Source organism: Cornus florida, unplaced genomic scaffold (assembly GCF_030987335.1).
Source record: "Cornus florida cultivar Cherokee Brave unplaced genomic scaffold, ASM3098733v1 CherokeeBrave_3.0.0_Hap2_Chr02, whole genome shotgun sequence".
Lineage (NCBI taxonomy): Eukaryota > Viridiplantae > Streptophyta > Magnoliopsida > Cornales > Cornaceae > Cornus > Cornus florida.
In genome coordinates this window covers 44912003-44929731 of record NW_026775572.1, presented here as the reverse complement: position 1 = coordinate 44929731, position 17729 = coordinate 44912003, and the positions used below count along the sequence as shown (strand labels likewise).

Sequence of the window (17729 nt, the reverse complement as noted above, 5' to 3'; positions counted from 1 at the left end):
GTAAAGTTAAAGATGACACCAGGATTTTAGTGAGGAAATTCTAATTGATAAAATACGTCAACTGTTTGCGCGGAAAAAACCTCATGGACTGTGCAGTCCAAAGTAAACCGATCCACTTAGCTTGAAACAAAGTACACTAAACTTTGACTCTGACTCACACCCTATCGTTCTACCAAATACCAATTGCTGACAATCCTTTGGCTTTGCGACGCCCCGTCTAACAGCAACTTGACCTCAGGCTTATGCTTGATCTTTGTAGAAGAGTAGCAGGTAGATCAGACAACACTCCTCGAATGCTCCAACCTTTTAAAAATGTGATCGTTTTTACTTCTCTTCTTCAATCGTCTAAATTCGATGTAAAAGTAGATCTGCATTTGTCTGATCGATGTAGATACAACTGTATGATCACGATCAGGATTCGAACACCACAACTCTAAACTCACTATATGTTTATGTGTATTTGTTCTAGAAAGACAAATAGAAAATTCTCTAAGAATTTCTGAAACAAAAATCTTTCTAAGGCTTTTTAAGAATAATAAACTGATAATACAAAAGCCGTGAATAAACCTATGTGTATGACAAGGTTTATGTAGAGTTTAGAAAGTCCTAGTCGCTTTGAAAATATGAAAAAATTCGTGCATAGGACTTGGTACAATTCTAAAACAAGTAGGAAATAATTCTGAAAAAGGTAACTGAAAGTAGATTGCTGTCAGGACACCTTGAACGGGTTCAGAGGGGCTGAACCGGTTCAAGTTTGGAAGTTGGTTATTTCGAAGCCAACTTGAAGCCTTGAACCGGTTCAGAGGGGCTAAACTGGTTCAAGTTGACCAGAACTTGAATATTGGTTCATTCAGCCTAAAAACATTTTACGAAAGGTTCTGAAAAATATGAAAAGTGTAGAATGTGTCTTACCCTATTTAGAATCCTTCCTAATGTGTTGTTTTTTCATTTTTCTTCAAATGATCTCAATTGTAGTAACTTTGAACAACCTTTCCAATTTTGTAGTTGCCGTCGATCTTGATAACTTACATTACAAGTAAATGGAATTACAACTCGACTTGGACTTGTTTTGTGTACGATAATTGCCAAATATAAAATAATATCTCATAGTTTTCATATAATTAAATCTTCCTAAAAATCTTTCACCTAATCAGACTCCATAAAACCACAACATCCTTCTTTTCACCTTTCTCCATTAACAAAACCCACATCTTCTCTCTAGCTCGTGTTGCGCATGAAAAGCTTGAAGAGAATCAAGAGATCTTACTAAAGATTCAAATGATATCATTGATCTCGACTGCCTAAGTGGACCGAGGGTTTGGTTTATGGTTTTTGGCACTGGTACTGTACTTTAGGGTTATAACTTATATAGAGTAACTTATAACATATGAAACTGTGTCTCTGGTATTAAATTAAATAAATCGCAATTGGGTACTTCTTTTTTATTTTCTTACAAGATATGACAAGAATTATGGTGTGACACAATAAAAACCTTCCTTGTTAGGCATGGACTAAATTGCTCCTACTTCTATTTATAAGCCAACGACTTCACACCAAAAGGGTTTGGTTTTTGTTCCTTGGATTGGGACTTGGGTTATCCATGATTAGGTTGCAGTGGCGGTTAGGGTGTCAATGGTTTGACTTTTGCAGTAGGCGGTGATGGGTGGTGGTGATGGAGGTTTTGGGTGGAGGTGGTGCTATTTACACTTGACGGTTGGCGACGACAGCTCTCTGCTACTAATTTTTTTGTCTCTGTATATATATATATATTTTTTGAAGGGTTGCAGTGTCTCTGTGTTTTGTTGGTTGGGATTTGTTTGATGAAAATTAGTTTAGATGATGGTAATGGAGGTTTTGGGTGTTGGTGGGCAGGGGCGTGCTAATGGTGAATTGGGTTCAATTCTGACGAGTTACGTAAATAAGAGAGAAGGATTGAGGAAATTTTGTACATACAAAATAAAAATTTTGATTATTGAAATTGCCTTTTAATTTCTTGCTTTGAAAATATTGAAATCATGAAAAATTAGTGAACATGATTACTTGATATTTTAGCTTTAAAAATGAAAATTATGATTTTATTTTTAGAGCCTTCAAAAGTAAAATTAAGAAAGTAAAAATATTAGTGAATAGCGATAAACTAATCATATCTTACTTTTATTATCCTCGACAATTATGATTTTTTTCCATTCTACAGTTGATTGTTCAATTCACAAAAGCGTGCATATGTGCGAAATTGCTTGTTAAATTTTTTGATATGACACCCAATCGGCAGTGTATGTTGGTTCTGGATAGTGCCATTTTTTTCCCTGCAAAACCTGACAGCAATTATGGTGTGACAAAATAAATTTTTTTTTTTACTTGGCGTGGACCAAATTCCTCCCATTTCTATTTATAAACCAATGACTTCACACCAAAGGGATACTATCCATACACATGTCCACAATTGAGAGAATTCTACAACAAAATTCTAAAATGCCACAGAAGAATTTTTAAAATATTTACAAACTTACTATACAATTCTTGAATGCTACACAAGTTCATTTAACTCTTAACAAGTTCAATATTTCTAGGATGAAGAGTCGCTATTAGACTATAATTTTCAATAATTAATGGAGTACAGTTAAATTATTCGATTCTCGTCTAATTTCAATAGAAAGGAATGCTGTGGATTGATTGAACAACTTAATTCTGATCAAAATTACTTAAAACATGACTTCTCTCACCATCACCAATTGTCTCTGTAAATTTACACATGCTATGATATTGATGTTACAGTACTGGCTCGTAATAATATTGTTGACCCAAATTTAGATCTTGGTGAATTTTCTGGCTAAAATGTGCAAGAAAAATGAAAAAAGTTGCAACTTGAGATGACCAATGAAAGTCCCTGGACCTGAAACACTGTGGTGACGTGATTTGCACATTGAACCAATACTTAGACAACAGAATTTGGAGGATCGAAGTTAGTCAAAGCCCAAACGGGTATGACAAAAGGCCAAAAGCCCAATCGGAGGAGCCCAGAACCATAACACAAGTATCGGGCCCGCCCACATGTGAGAAATCCGGCCGTTAACAAACCGAATCCAATTCGGATAGTAAGACATGCTTCCTCATGAACAAATATGAAATAAATTTGAGGAAGAAGCCATGCGAGTTCTAGTTCAATTCAACATTTTTAATTCATTATAAATAGAGGCATAGATCTCCCAATAAAGAGATAGACAACAATTTCTTCTGGACATGTTTTTATTGTCGAGCGTCTAACAGGTTGAATCTTATACAATCTGACAATTTAAATTTAAAATTATTTTCTTATAAAATAAACAATTATCTCTTTCTTATTTATTTAGTTGAAAATTTAGAACAATTAGTGACTAAATTTCAAGTTAAGCACCCCAAAATTTGGCCTCAACACATTCAAAATAAACAGACGCAGAGAAATGGGTGAGATGTGAGACTTGAAGCTTTATTAAATATCTAACTCTTTTAGTATTTTTAATTTTTAAAGGCAACAAAACAAAAAGAAAGTGGCACACATTTTGTTTTTCTTTAAAATCTTCAATTCATTATTGGGACAAGTGCAAAAAACACCCTTTAATTGAAAAATTGTGCAAAAATTACCTCTAATATTTTTACATTATGCAAAAATACCCCTTAATTAGAAATCTGACATAATTAGTGTTGTAATACTCGTTTTTCCCTTTAAGTCTTCCAAAAATGCCCAATGGAGTATATATGCTACTAATCTCATAGTATATGGGTGTTATGTGCACATTATCTTCTTTTTTTTAAACAAAAAAAAAAAAAAAAAATTATCTATATATACCTCTAAACTTTTTTTAAAAAAAATTTGAGAATTTGCAAATTAAGGATTTGAATTTTTTAAGATTTTAGTTTACTGTTTTTTATTAATTTTATTTACTTATTTATTTTTCCGTACCAACTTTATTAAACAAAAAAAAAAAAAAAAATCACAATATCAGTGTACACTAGTTTTCGGAGTTTGGAATAGATTTGTTTTTTTAGTTCACACTTTATTTTCGTTTTTTATTTTCTATTTTTATCTTTATTTTTCTTTTTCTTTTTCTTTTTATTTTTATTTTCTATTTTTATCTTTTCTTGTCCATTGCCGGCGTCCTCCAATAGTATACTTTTTGGTCATTTTACAAAATTATTTATTTTTGTGTATTTTATAAAATAATTCATTAAGGTTAATTTAGTCAACTTAGGGTTTAAATTGGTCAAAGGGACCTATTTGCACCAAATTAAAACTTTATGAGTGTTTTTTGTACGTGGAGGGTATGATATGCACTATAAAAATATTTTATGAGTATTTTCTGCACTTGACCCCATTATTAGAGATCAAGCTTCATTAGTCCTTGATCGAAAATCAATTAAAGTCTTCTGCATTCTCAAAAAATTGAAAAAAACTCACTACATAATCCGTTCAAGTCGTAACCCTTACACTCGAACATTTCAAGCATATTAAATCATAGAGAGTTTTTTTGTTGAAAAATTGAACACAAAGAACTGTACAATTTTTTTTTGAAATTATTAAAATTGTATGAGTATTTGTTACACTTTTCCTCCTCTAATATTTGGACACGAAATTTAGGTTTACAAATTTGGACATTGCTTCTAAGGCTTCATTATAGCCCATTAGGAAAGGTACATATGTATTGAAGCATTGCAATTTCATTGAAGGTTCGAAATATCTTTCCACCATCTTCAAAGTCATTTGATAGACGACCCAAGTCAAGGTTCTTTTTATGGAGATTTCCACACACACTCAGAGTCACTCTTCCTTGTTACATCTCACTCATTTCCTAGAAAACACAACAAAAATCTCCTCAAGAAAATTTTATTCTGCAAATGCCTTCGAATCCAAGTTCTCATATGTAAGCTAACAATGTCCATTGCATTCCTTCCATCACCAAGAATAAAATTTCTCTCTCTCTCTCTCTCTCCAAATGGAATTCCAACTTTTCTTCAGAATTCTCTACTGGGATCTCAGATGTCCAATACTTTCTCCAAACTCTGCTAGCTTTCATTGCCACCAAATGGAAAACTTGTCCCAACACGAAAAGCCGAAACACTGATCAGCCATTGCAGTGCATTCCCATTGACCGTTGAGATTAATCCCATTGTTGATGATCAAGAACTTTGCTTTGAAGAGCTAAAGATGGTGATGGACAGGTTGGGTATATCGTATGATCCAGTTGGTGCTGATAATGACAAGCTTGATGAAGAGCCTTGTTTTGACGAGTTAAAGGAAGCTTTTGGTGTGTTTGATGTGAACCAAGATCGGTTCATAGATGCAACTGAGTTGCAGAGAGTACTCTGTAGTTTAGGGCTAATGGAGAGATCACAGGTGGAGTGCACTAGGATGATTAGTGCATTTGATGAAAATGGGGATGGACTCGTTGACTTTAATGAGTTTGTCAAATTAGTGGAGAAGTGTTTGCTCAGCCTTCCCATTCAACACTTTATGTAAAGTGCACATCATTAACAATTGGTTCTTTATTTTGGTGACTCTAAATTCTTATTGTGTACTTAATTTTTTATTCTATATTTTATTATATTATTATTTTTTAAAAAATAAAATAAATTTTATTATTATTATTTTCAACGAGTTTTATTTTCAACAACTATAATACTAATATCGCACGTTTTATTTTTTGGACAACCGATATTTCTTTTTTTTCTTCAACCTTTGTATTGAAAGAACAGATAAAAAAAATGATATGATTCAACTCTAGACCCATTCACCTAGCCAAGCCAGAAAAAAATAGATTAGATATAAATAAGTTTAAAAAAAAAAAAAAATGGGGAAGGCTTTTTAAATATGACCGGATTCCAATATGTATGATGGAATCAAATGGATTCCTGCTTCAAGCATTGGGTTTACTGTCTCAATTAAGAGGGGTCATGGAAAGAACGGGATCAAAATCGCAACGGTTATAATTGTTTGCTCCGATTATATATTTAGATACAAGATTTAAAAAATATATATTTTTAAAAACAATAATATTACATATATATTTTACAATTGGATTGACATATTTTGAGATCGAAATTTGCTTAACACAAAAACCTATATCTCACACAAAAGTTCAAGGGCATGTTTTGTTCACTTTTTTATTTTTCAGTTCTAAAAATCCATGAAAACTTGTTTATTCACCCATTTTATGATTTTTTTCTCTCTAAAAAGTCAGTTAAGAAAATGTATATATTCATATAACTATCTTTATTATTCTCTAGAAATAATTTTTAATTTTTTAGACTCTTGATAATAGTTTTTAGAAAAGTGAACAAAACATACTTTATGAGTTCTTGAGATTTAAGGTTCCACTTCATTGTTCTTAGGTAGAAATCCACAACAAAGAAAAACATAAAAATACTCCATCTTGCCCTAATTGCCCTAATAGCATGCGTATGTGGTACTTGGATGCCACAGGAGTTGTCGTCGGATTAACGGCTTCTCCCTCTTTGTTACGTTTTGTTTTTTAAAGTTACAAATGGTCTCACTAATGGGCCGTTTTTTCTGAATGTTTTGATGATGTCTTGTAGGGCCTAAGCCCACTTTCAGCTCAATCTGAACCCACTGTAAATTCTATGTCTTGTTGGGGCTAGGCCTTATTGATTTCAACTTTGTTTATTTATTATTAGGATGAACTACATTAAATCCCTCTTTTTTATTCGTGTTTTTATTTTTCTGCCAAAAAACTCCCCTCAACTATTCAAGGAAGATGATTTAACTAACGAAATTAGTTGAAAGAAAACTGAAATATAAATTGACTTAAATACCCATTAAAGCCTATTTGAAAATCTACTTTGCTTCTTGTTTTTTTATTTATTAAATAACCTAAACGACATCATTCACACAAATTAACACTTCTATTATTTTTTTTGTTTTAACATTTTACTAGACTGACAAGTTCACATTAGTCACATGGAAGGAATTTTTTATTTTTTTATAAAAAAAATTATATTGAAATATATTATAAAAAATAAAAAAATAAAAAATAAAAAAATAAAAAAAAAAAAAAGAGGAGGAAGAAGAAGAAGAAGAAGAAGAAAACATGTAGGCATAAATATTAATATAAAAAAGGAAAAAAAAATAGGCATTATTTCTCGCAGTGTCCCTTTAATAAATCTATATAAAATGAAAATCAATAAAAACCAAATAAATGAATGTACAATATAATTCTCAAATATATATATATATAGCAGATAAATTTCAAAAAAAAACCCTAGATTTATATTGGTCTGAAGGCTGGATGGAAATGAAAATATAGTATAAATAATATTTAATGGTACATATTATATATACCATTATATTATGATACAAATTATATATAATGTTATAATGATTGAAGAATACGTGTCGTTGCAATAGTGGAAAATATGCGACTAAGAGTGACAATGGAGTAGATATATATGTGAGGGTATATTAAAATAGGTACAAGGACATTTTTGTCTAAAAAATATATGAGAAACTAAATATCCAAACAGTTCCCTTGAAGGTAACTTTTGTTAGTTAAATCAACCCCCTCGAATAGTTGAGGGGGGTTTATTGACAAAAAAATAGAAAAATGGGGTTTAGTGAAAAACGCAGATAGAAAAAAAGGGGTTTAATGTAGTTCACCCTTATTATTATTATTATTATTAATTTTTGAACGATGAAATGAGAGGGAAAACTCCATTATGGATGATTGACATAAGGACCAACATATTTTGTGCTTTATGTAATGTGCAAGTGAAGTGCTAGGAAAAGTGATCGAAGAAATTAACCTTTTTCCAAGGTGAAAGAATGGGAATGTACCTTTTACTTTCCCACCTAAAAAGAAAATTAAAGACAAGAGAAAGGTATATGAGACTTTTTTTTCTTCAGTTTTCCTCTGCCAGTAGGAGAAGAATTAACTAATTAATTTAATTGATTGCAGTTTCACTGCAATAGGGTTCCAGAATAAAGGCAACACGAAAACATAAATAAAACTTTCGAAATATATATATATATATATATATAATGGTTAAATAAATATGTTTATTTTAACAAATCCAATGTTGTGTAAAGCACTCTTTCCACTGACTCTTGGTTTGAAAAGTTATGCAACTTTATTCAGGAAAAAAAGAAAAAGAAAAGAAAAGAAAAGGTTATGCAACTTTAAAGATGCATACCAAACAAAATACATAGAGAAAATGATATTTTTCCTTATTTCAAATCTGCTAAAGTTCGTGGAAACACGATCACTAAGAATATATCCATACATTTTTTTTTCCACTTGCATGTTTTGTGACCATTTATATGGTTCTCCTTAATAATCTTTTTAATAATGAATTGACAGTGCTTGCTCTTCCACTACGCAATATATTTGCCTAAGGTCGTACATGGGAAAGGAGACTCCATTCTTATTTCACTTGTAATGAATCTATTGTAGGTTTAAAAACTCTTTCCAAGCTTTTGATTTGGGTCCATAAAAATATACTGGATTTAAAGTATATATATACTTTATTCAGTGTTATAAATTACATTAAAATAGGTGATGTATATGTAGCCAGCCTAGTAGAAATTAAACTTTAAAGTATATTCTACCACCATTATTTAGTTTTTTATTTTATTTTAATTTTTGGTACTTTTTCTCAATTATTTTACTTCTTCTCACTTGTTATGATCTAATCTTCTTGATTTATACTTCTATCTTAATATATGTATATGTGTGTGCGTGCTCGCGCGTGCACACACTTCCTTATGTTTATATTAGGTCTTATCACATGTGAACCTGATTCTAATGTATGATTTTGATAAGTTTTATTATGTTGATTAAACTATGGTATAGTATTTCATCTTCTATGAAAGTGAGAGTTAAAATTTGAAAGTCAGAAAATTCGAGTCTTCCCATACTAACAATAATATATACGTATATGCTAATTGAACTAAGATAGTTGTACCATTCAGACTAGGGCAGACCCATTTGTTTGCCATCAGATCTTATTAAATAATGATGATAAGCATCTAGATCTAGTGAGAATAATAGTGGCCCATATTGTAAAAACCTAAATGCAAGTCATGCAAATAACAGAACTATTACCTTCTGATGGTAAAAAAGTAACCCTACTCAAAGAATTAGCACAAAATGGCATCACTTTAAGTGTAATACAAAACAAACAAAATTGAAATAATTTATTTCCACAAATGGGACATATATATATATATATTATCTTGGCAAGAAAATCAGTTATACGGCATCTATAAACACAGCCATAAACAACGTGTTAGTGAAAATATATGTTTCATGTGACATTTAAGATATAACAAACCTTATACTAATATGTCATGAGATAATTAATAATATGCTAAGAAATCATTAATTAAATATGCAACTCTATATTTAATTAAAGATGCAAAATAAAGTAATGAAATAATAATTATAAATAAAGAATCTGGACCGAGGCTAGTATTGGATACTATGTCCTTAAGACAGATTCGCCCCGCTATGGTGCTAACGGACTCAGTGGCGTCTATCTCCCAGGATACAACGGTCTACATCCACCAGTAGCAGCACTACAAACTCGTGGATACGGCGAACATTCTCCGTGTAATACTCTCTCTGACTCAAAAATGCATCTATGCTATATAAATGCTGAATTGGGTGCAATTCGAATCAAATGGTTCGGATCAATCTTAATATGGTTCGATGAAATTGGATTAGGGTCTAAGTGGTTCGGACCACTTAACCTATGGTTTGAACACACTTGGGTTAGGTTCAAGTCTAAAGAGGGAGATAGAAAAAAATGAAAAATGAACAACTTGCAAATGATCCAAAGGGGGATATTTATAAAAACAAAAATGCCTTTTTGGATTGGGTGTATCTCTTCATTATTGGACACAACCGTTGCAATAAGTTGCAATGGTTCACATGGTGTCTGTTCACCACTAGACACATCTATTCTAATAGGTTACAATGGTTCACATGGTATCTGTTCACCAATAGACACATCCATTCCAATAGGTTGCAATATGCCTTTTCGAGTGGGTGCAACCATGGGTTATGATGGTTCGGAAAAAGGTGTAACCTTTTGAAAAAACTAAAAAGTGGTTTTTTAATTAAAAAGGTGTAACCCTTTAGAAAAACTAAAATATGGTTTTTTAATTTAAAAGGTGTAACTTTTTAGAAAAACTAAAAAGTAATTTTTTTAATTCAAAAAACCAACCACACAAAAAACCCACCCATTTGTGAAACCCATTTAAATAAGCCCAGCCTAAAATTAGGCCCAATCCAAAATTCCAAAAAAGAATAATCTGGATTTTACAATTAGGCCCAAGCCCAAGCTCAAGCCCAAATCCTAAACTCAGCTTATTTAAATTTCAATTTGTTTCAACATTTTTTTTTTCATGTGGGACAAACATTTCCCACATTTTGCATACCCATTTAAGCTTATCAAAATACCACACTTTGGAACTAATTTCTCATTCACCCGGAAACGGATTTGAGAAAGTAAATATACCACGTTCATCTCCTTACGGAGAGAAATGCGCTCGTCTAGAGATCCGCAAAAAATTATTAGCGAAATTTATTCCAAATCTCATCGAAAGTTTATGTTTTTAATGCCCCCGTTTCCAACAATCCCCCACATGAATAAAAATTTGCGTAAAATGTAAAAGATGATCATGCAGACACTAGAGAGAGTATAATCGGAAGTTACTGCATCAGGATAGGTAGCTTTTGGCTTTGAACCTTCCCTAGTGTATTGCTATCGGATTTACTGGCTAACCAGTGAACGCGATGTCTTGAACTGTTCAGCCGTTTGTGTAAATCAAGACAATAACAAACACACAGTACCTTTCCTCACAAAGTTGGTTCTCATTGTTGTGTTCATTTTGGCCCTGAACAACTCCTGGTATTCAATGAGTGCTCCAGAAAACTTTGCCTTTATAGTACTCATAGAAGCGGCCCCACTTCACACTCATATAAGTGACTTCTTATTAAGAGTATCCTACCATACCCCACTTGAATTTTCAAGGTATAAGAGTCATTAAAAGCGTAACTTATCATAATCCTCGCTGTAGGTAGCACTGTCTCATCATAGAAATGGGCAGAAGATTTATATCTTCCCAGTGCTTCTGGTGAGTCACTCAGAATTTCTGTTGTCCCTTTGAACCCAGATCTTGGGATCTCCAGTCAGCTAGGTTGGGTTTCCATTAAGGTGACTCGTTAACTTTCGACTTTAAACCCCATTCCCCTCGATGAACTATACAATTGCTCTCTAATACAACCTTCAATTTTATATGTGGCCACAAGGTTGTGTTTTGAAATATTACACTCTGCAGAGATTTCTCCAGTTGAGAACAACTGTATACTTTGTGCCCTAAGATTGCTTATTGTTAGCAATATCCTTTTTCTTTATTGACACAAGTGTAGACTTATTTCGAAATGTCCTCTATGTGAAGTCTATTAACTTTTTTATTTCATTTATTCAAAGTTTATAACTTTGAGTTATATTAAGGACATACAACTACACCTTTAAAATAAAAGAACTATCCACTCTTGGATTTGAAGTCTTTAATATCCTATATCCAGATTGTTATACCTCCAATTTAGTTAGATACCTTGATATATGTAATATTGGACTTAGGGTGTATCTCAACTACCCAATTCATTGTTTTTCAGTGATCCGATCCTGGAAAATGTACAATTAAACACAATTATTAAGATGCCTTTCAATCTCAACTAATGATATACTTTGACTAGTATTTATATTTGAGATTTTCATCTACAAAAGTTAGCTAGGCTTTTGTTATCATAACTAGTATTATCTCAATTTCACTCTATTGAGGATATATTATGTTATCAGATGTTAAATTTTTCATATCAAATATATTAATTAGTATATCATTAATATTTTTTAAGGCATACAATGACTTATGCATCACATTTATGTCATTGTCTCGGTTCTTGCTCTAATCCACTCAAGGACTTAGAAGCTTGCACACTTGACTTTTCAACTAGAACAAATAACTTAGTTCTTTAACTGAAAAAGAACTCTTCTAGTTATTCCATAATATTTTCCTCGTAGGAAATAATATGCACTATTATTATAATAATGATTTTTGGTTTTATCCAAAATCTTTTAGGATTAAGAACCCCCACATTTATAAGTATTTCTTATCTGATGAGGTAACTCGTATCAAATATCATTTATGGACAATATCCCTTCACAACTTTAAGATAATCGTGAAATTTTATATATGATATATTTCTTATGGTTTTCTAACTCTTGAAATACCATATATTAAATATTTCACTTTATCCACCTTTCCAAGGTTCTATATTCGCTTCTCAACAAGCATGTATAACAATTTTTAGTGCATATGTATTCATTTTATCTATAATATGTCACAAACGTTACTGTGAATTAATGTTAAAGATATTAATTAATTACAATGGGCTTTAATTAATATTTGCTTCTATATCTCTTGTATTTATGAATTAAGTTATTCATGTTTAAATTCATGTCAAGTCAGTCATCTTAACATGTCATAACATTTCATATATCACACATCACATAACTCAACCATTTAAGCAAATAACTCCCTTCTTGTTTAAGCCTTGGATACATCACTACATAATGAGCACTCACTTCTCAACTATCATTACTAATTAAAAGTGAGTTCTTAACTATCATTACTAGCTTTGATTAAGCACACTCTTCTCATATCTCACTACTAGGTTATGATGAGCACACACTTCTCTGCTATTACCACTAGCTTGAAGTTAAGTTTGCTCAGTTATCAATTCTAGTAGCTCTTAACTTTAGTACAAACTTATCTAAGTAGTTTACCTTGGTAGTGGAGTAATTTGTTTTGAAGAATATTCTTCAAAAACTACTACTTTACAAGTAATATTATTCACTCCTACATGAGCAGATATGATGTATAACTCAAATAGCTTATAACTAAAATGACTACTCATCACCCTCGTGTTTTTTTACTACAAAGTATAGAGCTATAACCAATTAACAAATTTTCCTCTTAGGTTCTGTACACTTCATTAATCATTTTAACTTGTAGCTAAGCTAACTAGTTTGCAACTCAGTAACATTTTAGCTTTTAACTAAATTGTACATCAGAGCTGATTAGCTTGATTTAGCATGTCTCGGTGTACTTGCTTAATGTATTCATAACATTTTTCATTGAACTCTTTAGAGTTATCGGAAATCTCTCTCTTATTCAGCCCATTCATAGCTATACGTGTCTTAGACACTAATATAGATCTTTTTCCCTTGACTATTAGGAGAATTGATATAGATAAATTAGTTAATTTTTGTTTGTTGTATTAAATACACAAACCAGTCATGACCTCATATACAAAGTTAATAATATCACACATTAAATAAACTGTATTGTAAAATTGTATTACTATGCACACTAAGTAATACAACTACATAATTCAATATTATAGTAAATATTTATAAAAACAATATTGAACTCGCGTAAACAAAAATAACAATATAATTTAATATTAAATTGCATGATTAATTATATCACATAATTAATTTAGCAAATAATAATATTAAAGAGAATATTTTGCTTCCTTAAAGTTTTGTGGCTCATTCTCCAATAAACATGCTAGAAAATTAAGACTAAAAGATTTAGACACCTCCACACTTTTAAGAATTTATAAGAAGGTTTTCGACCTTTCCATAATTCATATGGTGTTATATTCGTTTTCTTTGAAGGTGTTTTATTGAGAACATAGTTTGCGGAAAGCAAAACTTATCCCCCACAAATTATGATTTAAATCAGAACTTATCAACATTGCATTCATCATTTTTTCGTGAATTATACCAAGTTCTAAACAATTATAAGAGCATAGTGTTTTGTATTCACCATCTCTATTTGGTATAAATTTAAGATAATATAATATACTACATAATATCATATTACAAAAATAACTCAACCAATATTGAATTAAATCAATTATCTATTTATATTTATATAACATGCTTCAGTTTCACATAATATTGAACACATCAATATTTAGCATATTATCATATAATAATGTATATAACAATATTTTATTATATTTCAATTATTAGTATAATCTATACTTGTTTATATCTTAAATAGAAACATATAATAAAATCTATACAAGGAAGGAATTTGTCTTAAGATTGTTAGTGAAAATATATGTTTCATGTGACATTTAAGATATAACAAACCTTATACTAATACGTCATGAGATAATTAATAATATGCTAAGAAATCATTAATTAAATATGCAACTCTATATTTAATTAAAGATGCAAAATAAAGTAATGAAATAATAATTATAAATAAAGAACTTGGACCGAGACTAGTATTGGATACTATATTCTTAAGACAGATTCGCCCCGCTATGGTGCTAACGGACTCAGTGGCGTCTATCTCCTAGGATAGAACGGTCTACATCCACCAGTAGCAGCACTACAAACTCGTAGATACGGCGAATCTTCTCCGTGTAATACTCTCTCTGACTCAAAAATGCATATATGCTATATAAATGCTAATTTGGGTGGAATTCGAATCAAATGGTTAGGACCAATCTTAATATGGTTCGATGAAATTGGATTAGGGTCTAAGTGGTTTGGACCGCTTAACCTATGGTTTGAACCCACTTGGGTTGGGTTCAAGTCTAGAGAGGGAGATAGAAGAAAATGAAAAATGAACAACTTGCAAATGATCCAAAGGGGGATATTTATAGAAACAGAAATGCCTTTTCGGATTGGGTGTATCTCTTCATTATTGGACACAACCATTGCAATAAGTTACAATGGTTCACATGGTGTCTGTTCACCACTAGACACATCTATTCCAATAGGTTGCAATGGTTCACATGGTGTCTGTTCACCAATGGACACATCCATTCCAATAGGTTGTAATATGCCTTTTCGAGTGGGTGCAACCATGGGTTATGATGGTTCGGAAAAAGGTGTAACCTTTTGAAAAAACTAAAAAGTGGTTTTTTAATTTAAAAGGTGTAACCCTTTAGAAAAACTAAAATATGGTTTTTTAATTTAAAAGGTGTAACCTTTTAGAAAAACTAAAAAGTAATTTTTTTAATTAAAAAAACCAACCACCCAAAAAACCCACCCATTTGTGAAACCCATTTAAACAAGCCCAGCCTAAAATTAGGCCCAATCCAAAATTCCAAAAAAGAATAATCTAGATTTTACAATTAGGCCCAAGCCCAAGCCCAAATCCTAAACTCAGCTTATTTAAATTTCAATTTGTTTCAACATTTTTTTTCATGTGGGACAAACATTTCTCACATTTTGCATACCCATTTAAGCTTATCAAAATACCACACTTTGGAGCTAATTTCTCATTCACCCGGAAACGGATTTGAGAAAGTAAATATACCACGTTCATCTTCTTACGGAGAGAAATGCGCTTGTCTAGAGATCCGTAAAAAATTATTAGCGGAATTTATTTCAAATCTCATCCAAAGTTTATGCTTTTAATGTCCCCGTTTCCAACACAACGTACAAAGGCAAACAAATCAAAAAGCAATAAAAGAAGAAAATGAAGAACATGCCTCCGATTTGTTGAGAAACAAGTCAAAACACACCAGCGGACCACCCAGTGAGAAAAGCAGCAACAGGAGTGACCCAAAGCAGAGCAGCAACGGAAGTGACCCAAAGCTCAGGCTATCATCAAGGCAACAGCTCTAAGGCTGTATCCACAAGGCGCCGCCGACTGGGGAAAAACCACCCAAACCCAGCACAAAAAGGCGGGGACACCAAAACGTGACATAGATCAAAGATCTAGCCGGAGACAAAACAACAGATCCACTCCGTCGAGCCAGAAACAAGTCAAATAGAAATAGATCTAGCAAAACAACAGCAAAACGGCGTGAAATCCACCCACCAAGCGAACTTATTATACCACGCCGAGTTTATTAAGCGGTGAAAGGCGAGGTTCGGCACCTCCCCACTCCCTCGAGCAAATAGAAGGGAGGAACGAAGGGTGGCGGCTGAGTGTTAGAGAGAAACGAGAGAAAAAGGAGAGATATAAATTATAAATGGGACATATATTCAAACATATTGAACATTGAAAAACTGTACCAAGAAATGAAATGGCTAGAAATAATGAACATATCTATTCGAGATCTAAATTCCATCTCAACGACAGGTTTACCATGATTTGAATTCATTCTAGATAATTTCATGATTCTTCTATTTGCACTTTTTAGGTTGGATTGGGTTTGTTTTGTTTTGTTGTCTGTTGTTTTGAACTACTTTTGCCGTGTTCATTGCTGATAACTAACCTCTTGGGCACTGTTTCTTTTTATGTTGGATTGGGTTTGTTTTGTTTTGTTGTGTGTTGTTTTGAACTACTTTTGCTGTGTGTTCATTGCTGATAACTAACCTCTTGGGCACTGTTTTAAAAAAATAGATGAAGTTATGTGCTTACATTGAGTGAGGTTAGAGGTGAGAGGTTGTTGGAGTTGTTAACAAGTAAGAATTTGGCCGCAATGGGTGGCTATATTGGAATGGTTTCAAAAGTACTATTAACGTGGGAAAATGTTGTGGAACTTGGGAGTGTGTTCTTCATGCGTTTCTGCAAATATTGTTTCGAATTTTACTTGCACCGGGATATGTCTTATAGCTCTACCATATAGCTTGAAGAAAATAATTAAATCATGGATATCGTTTCTTTCTCACTCACCCACTCAATAAAACAATTAAATAGCAGTGTCTATCATTTTATTCTCAATTTTATTCTAAAATTCTCAAAAACAATTAAATCACAATGTTTAAGGTTGATTTTTTGATTTTTTTCTTCACTCTTAATTAAAATGTCTTTGTTACTCTTGTTGTTCTCTTCCAATTAAGATAGCTTATTCTATTTTGTTATAGAGACTAGCAGCCGCCTTCTAGTTAGGGATATTGTTTCTGAAAATAGGATTATATGTGATGGGTCTTGCAAATCACAATAACAACAGCAGCGATATATATTAGCTTTGAATGTATTCTTAAGGATGGTTTTGTTTGTGAAAGACATGAGAAGGAAATATAACAAAATGAGGAACTAACTTTTACACTGGGTGAAAGATAAATAACAAATTAGCTCCACTCCTATTTATAGACTAAATGGTAAGAAATGGATTCCATCTATTGGAATTTTGGAATAGGAATATCTAGAACCCTCCAATATATATATATATATATATATATATATATATATATATATAAATGTTACTATACAATTTTAAAGTGTTTTAGATAATGTTATACCATTCTATACAACTCTACAAAGAATTCTGAAATGCTTTGTCGATCAGGACTATTGTCAATATTATTCGCCTACGTGGCATAATCTTGAATCTGTTTTTAGAAGAATCTCGTGTTAAAATGGATTAACCATATTCCAATATACTTTTATGTCTTAAAGTCTTGCAAGTGTTCTTTTATATCAAGAATATAAGAAACAAATCAATGATTCAGGACATGACAGCAAGACAAAGCTAAGCTCATTCATTACAACCTCCACATGGTCTTTCCCAAATGCCATAACTGATATACTACCCCAATTGCAGTGCTACTTTTCCCTTCCAATCCCCAACCATTACAGAAAGGACAAGTTCATTTGGTGTCCTTCTCCCTCAGGCAATTTCTCAATAGCCTCACACTGAAACACCACTTTCACCAAATACCTTCCCTACCTTGGACCAAATTGATCTGGT

General features: G+C 31.9%; 1 protein-coding gene across 1 annotated transcript; it reads left to right on the top strand.

The window, feature by feature from the left end:
- Positions 1-1839: 1839 nt before the first annotated feature.
- On the top strand, positions 1840-5494 carry LOC132296154 (probable calcium-binding protein CML46). The gene is made up of 2 exons (XM_059794383.1): positions 1840-1914; positions 5045-5494. The coding sequence occupies exons 1-2, from the start codon at positions 1840-1842 to the stop codon at positions 5492-5494; spliced, it is 525 nt and encodes a 174-aa protein (XP_059650366.1).
- The last annotated feature ends 12235 nt before the right edge of the window (positions 5495-17729 follow it).

Excerpts from the sequence above, each read along its gene's own strand:
- LOC132296154 (XM_059794383.1), top strand. The coding sequence starts at position 1,840 with ATGGTAATGGAGGTTTTGGGTGTTGGTGGGCAGGGGCGTGCTAATGGT. Across the intron at positions 1,915-5,044 it reads GTTCAATTCTGACGAGTTAC|CTTTCATTGCCACCAAATGG; the intron begins GTAAATAAGAGA and ends AAACTCTGCTAG.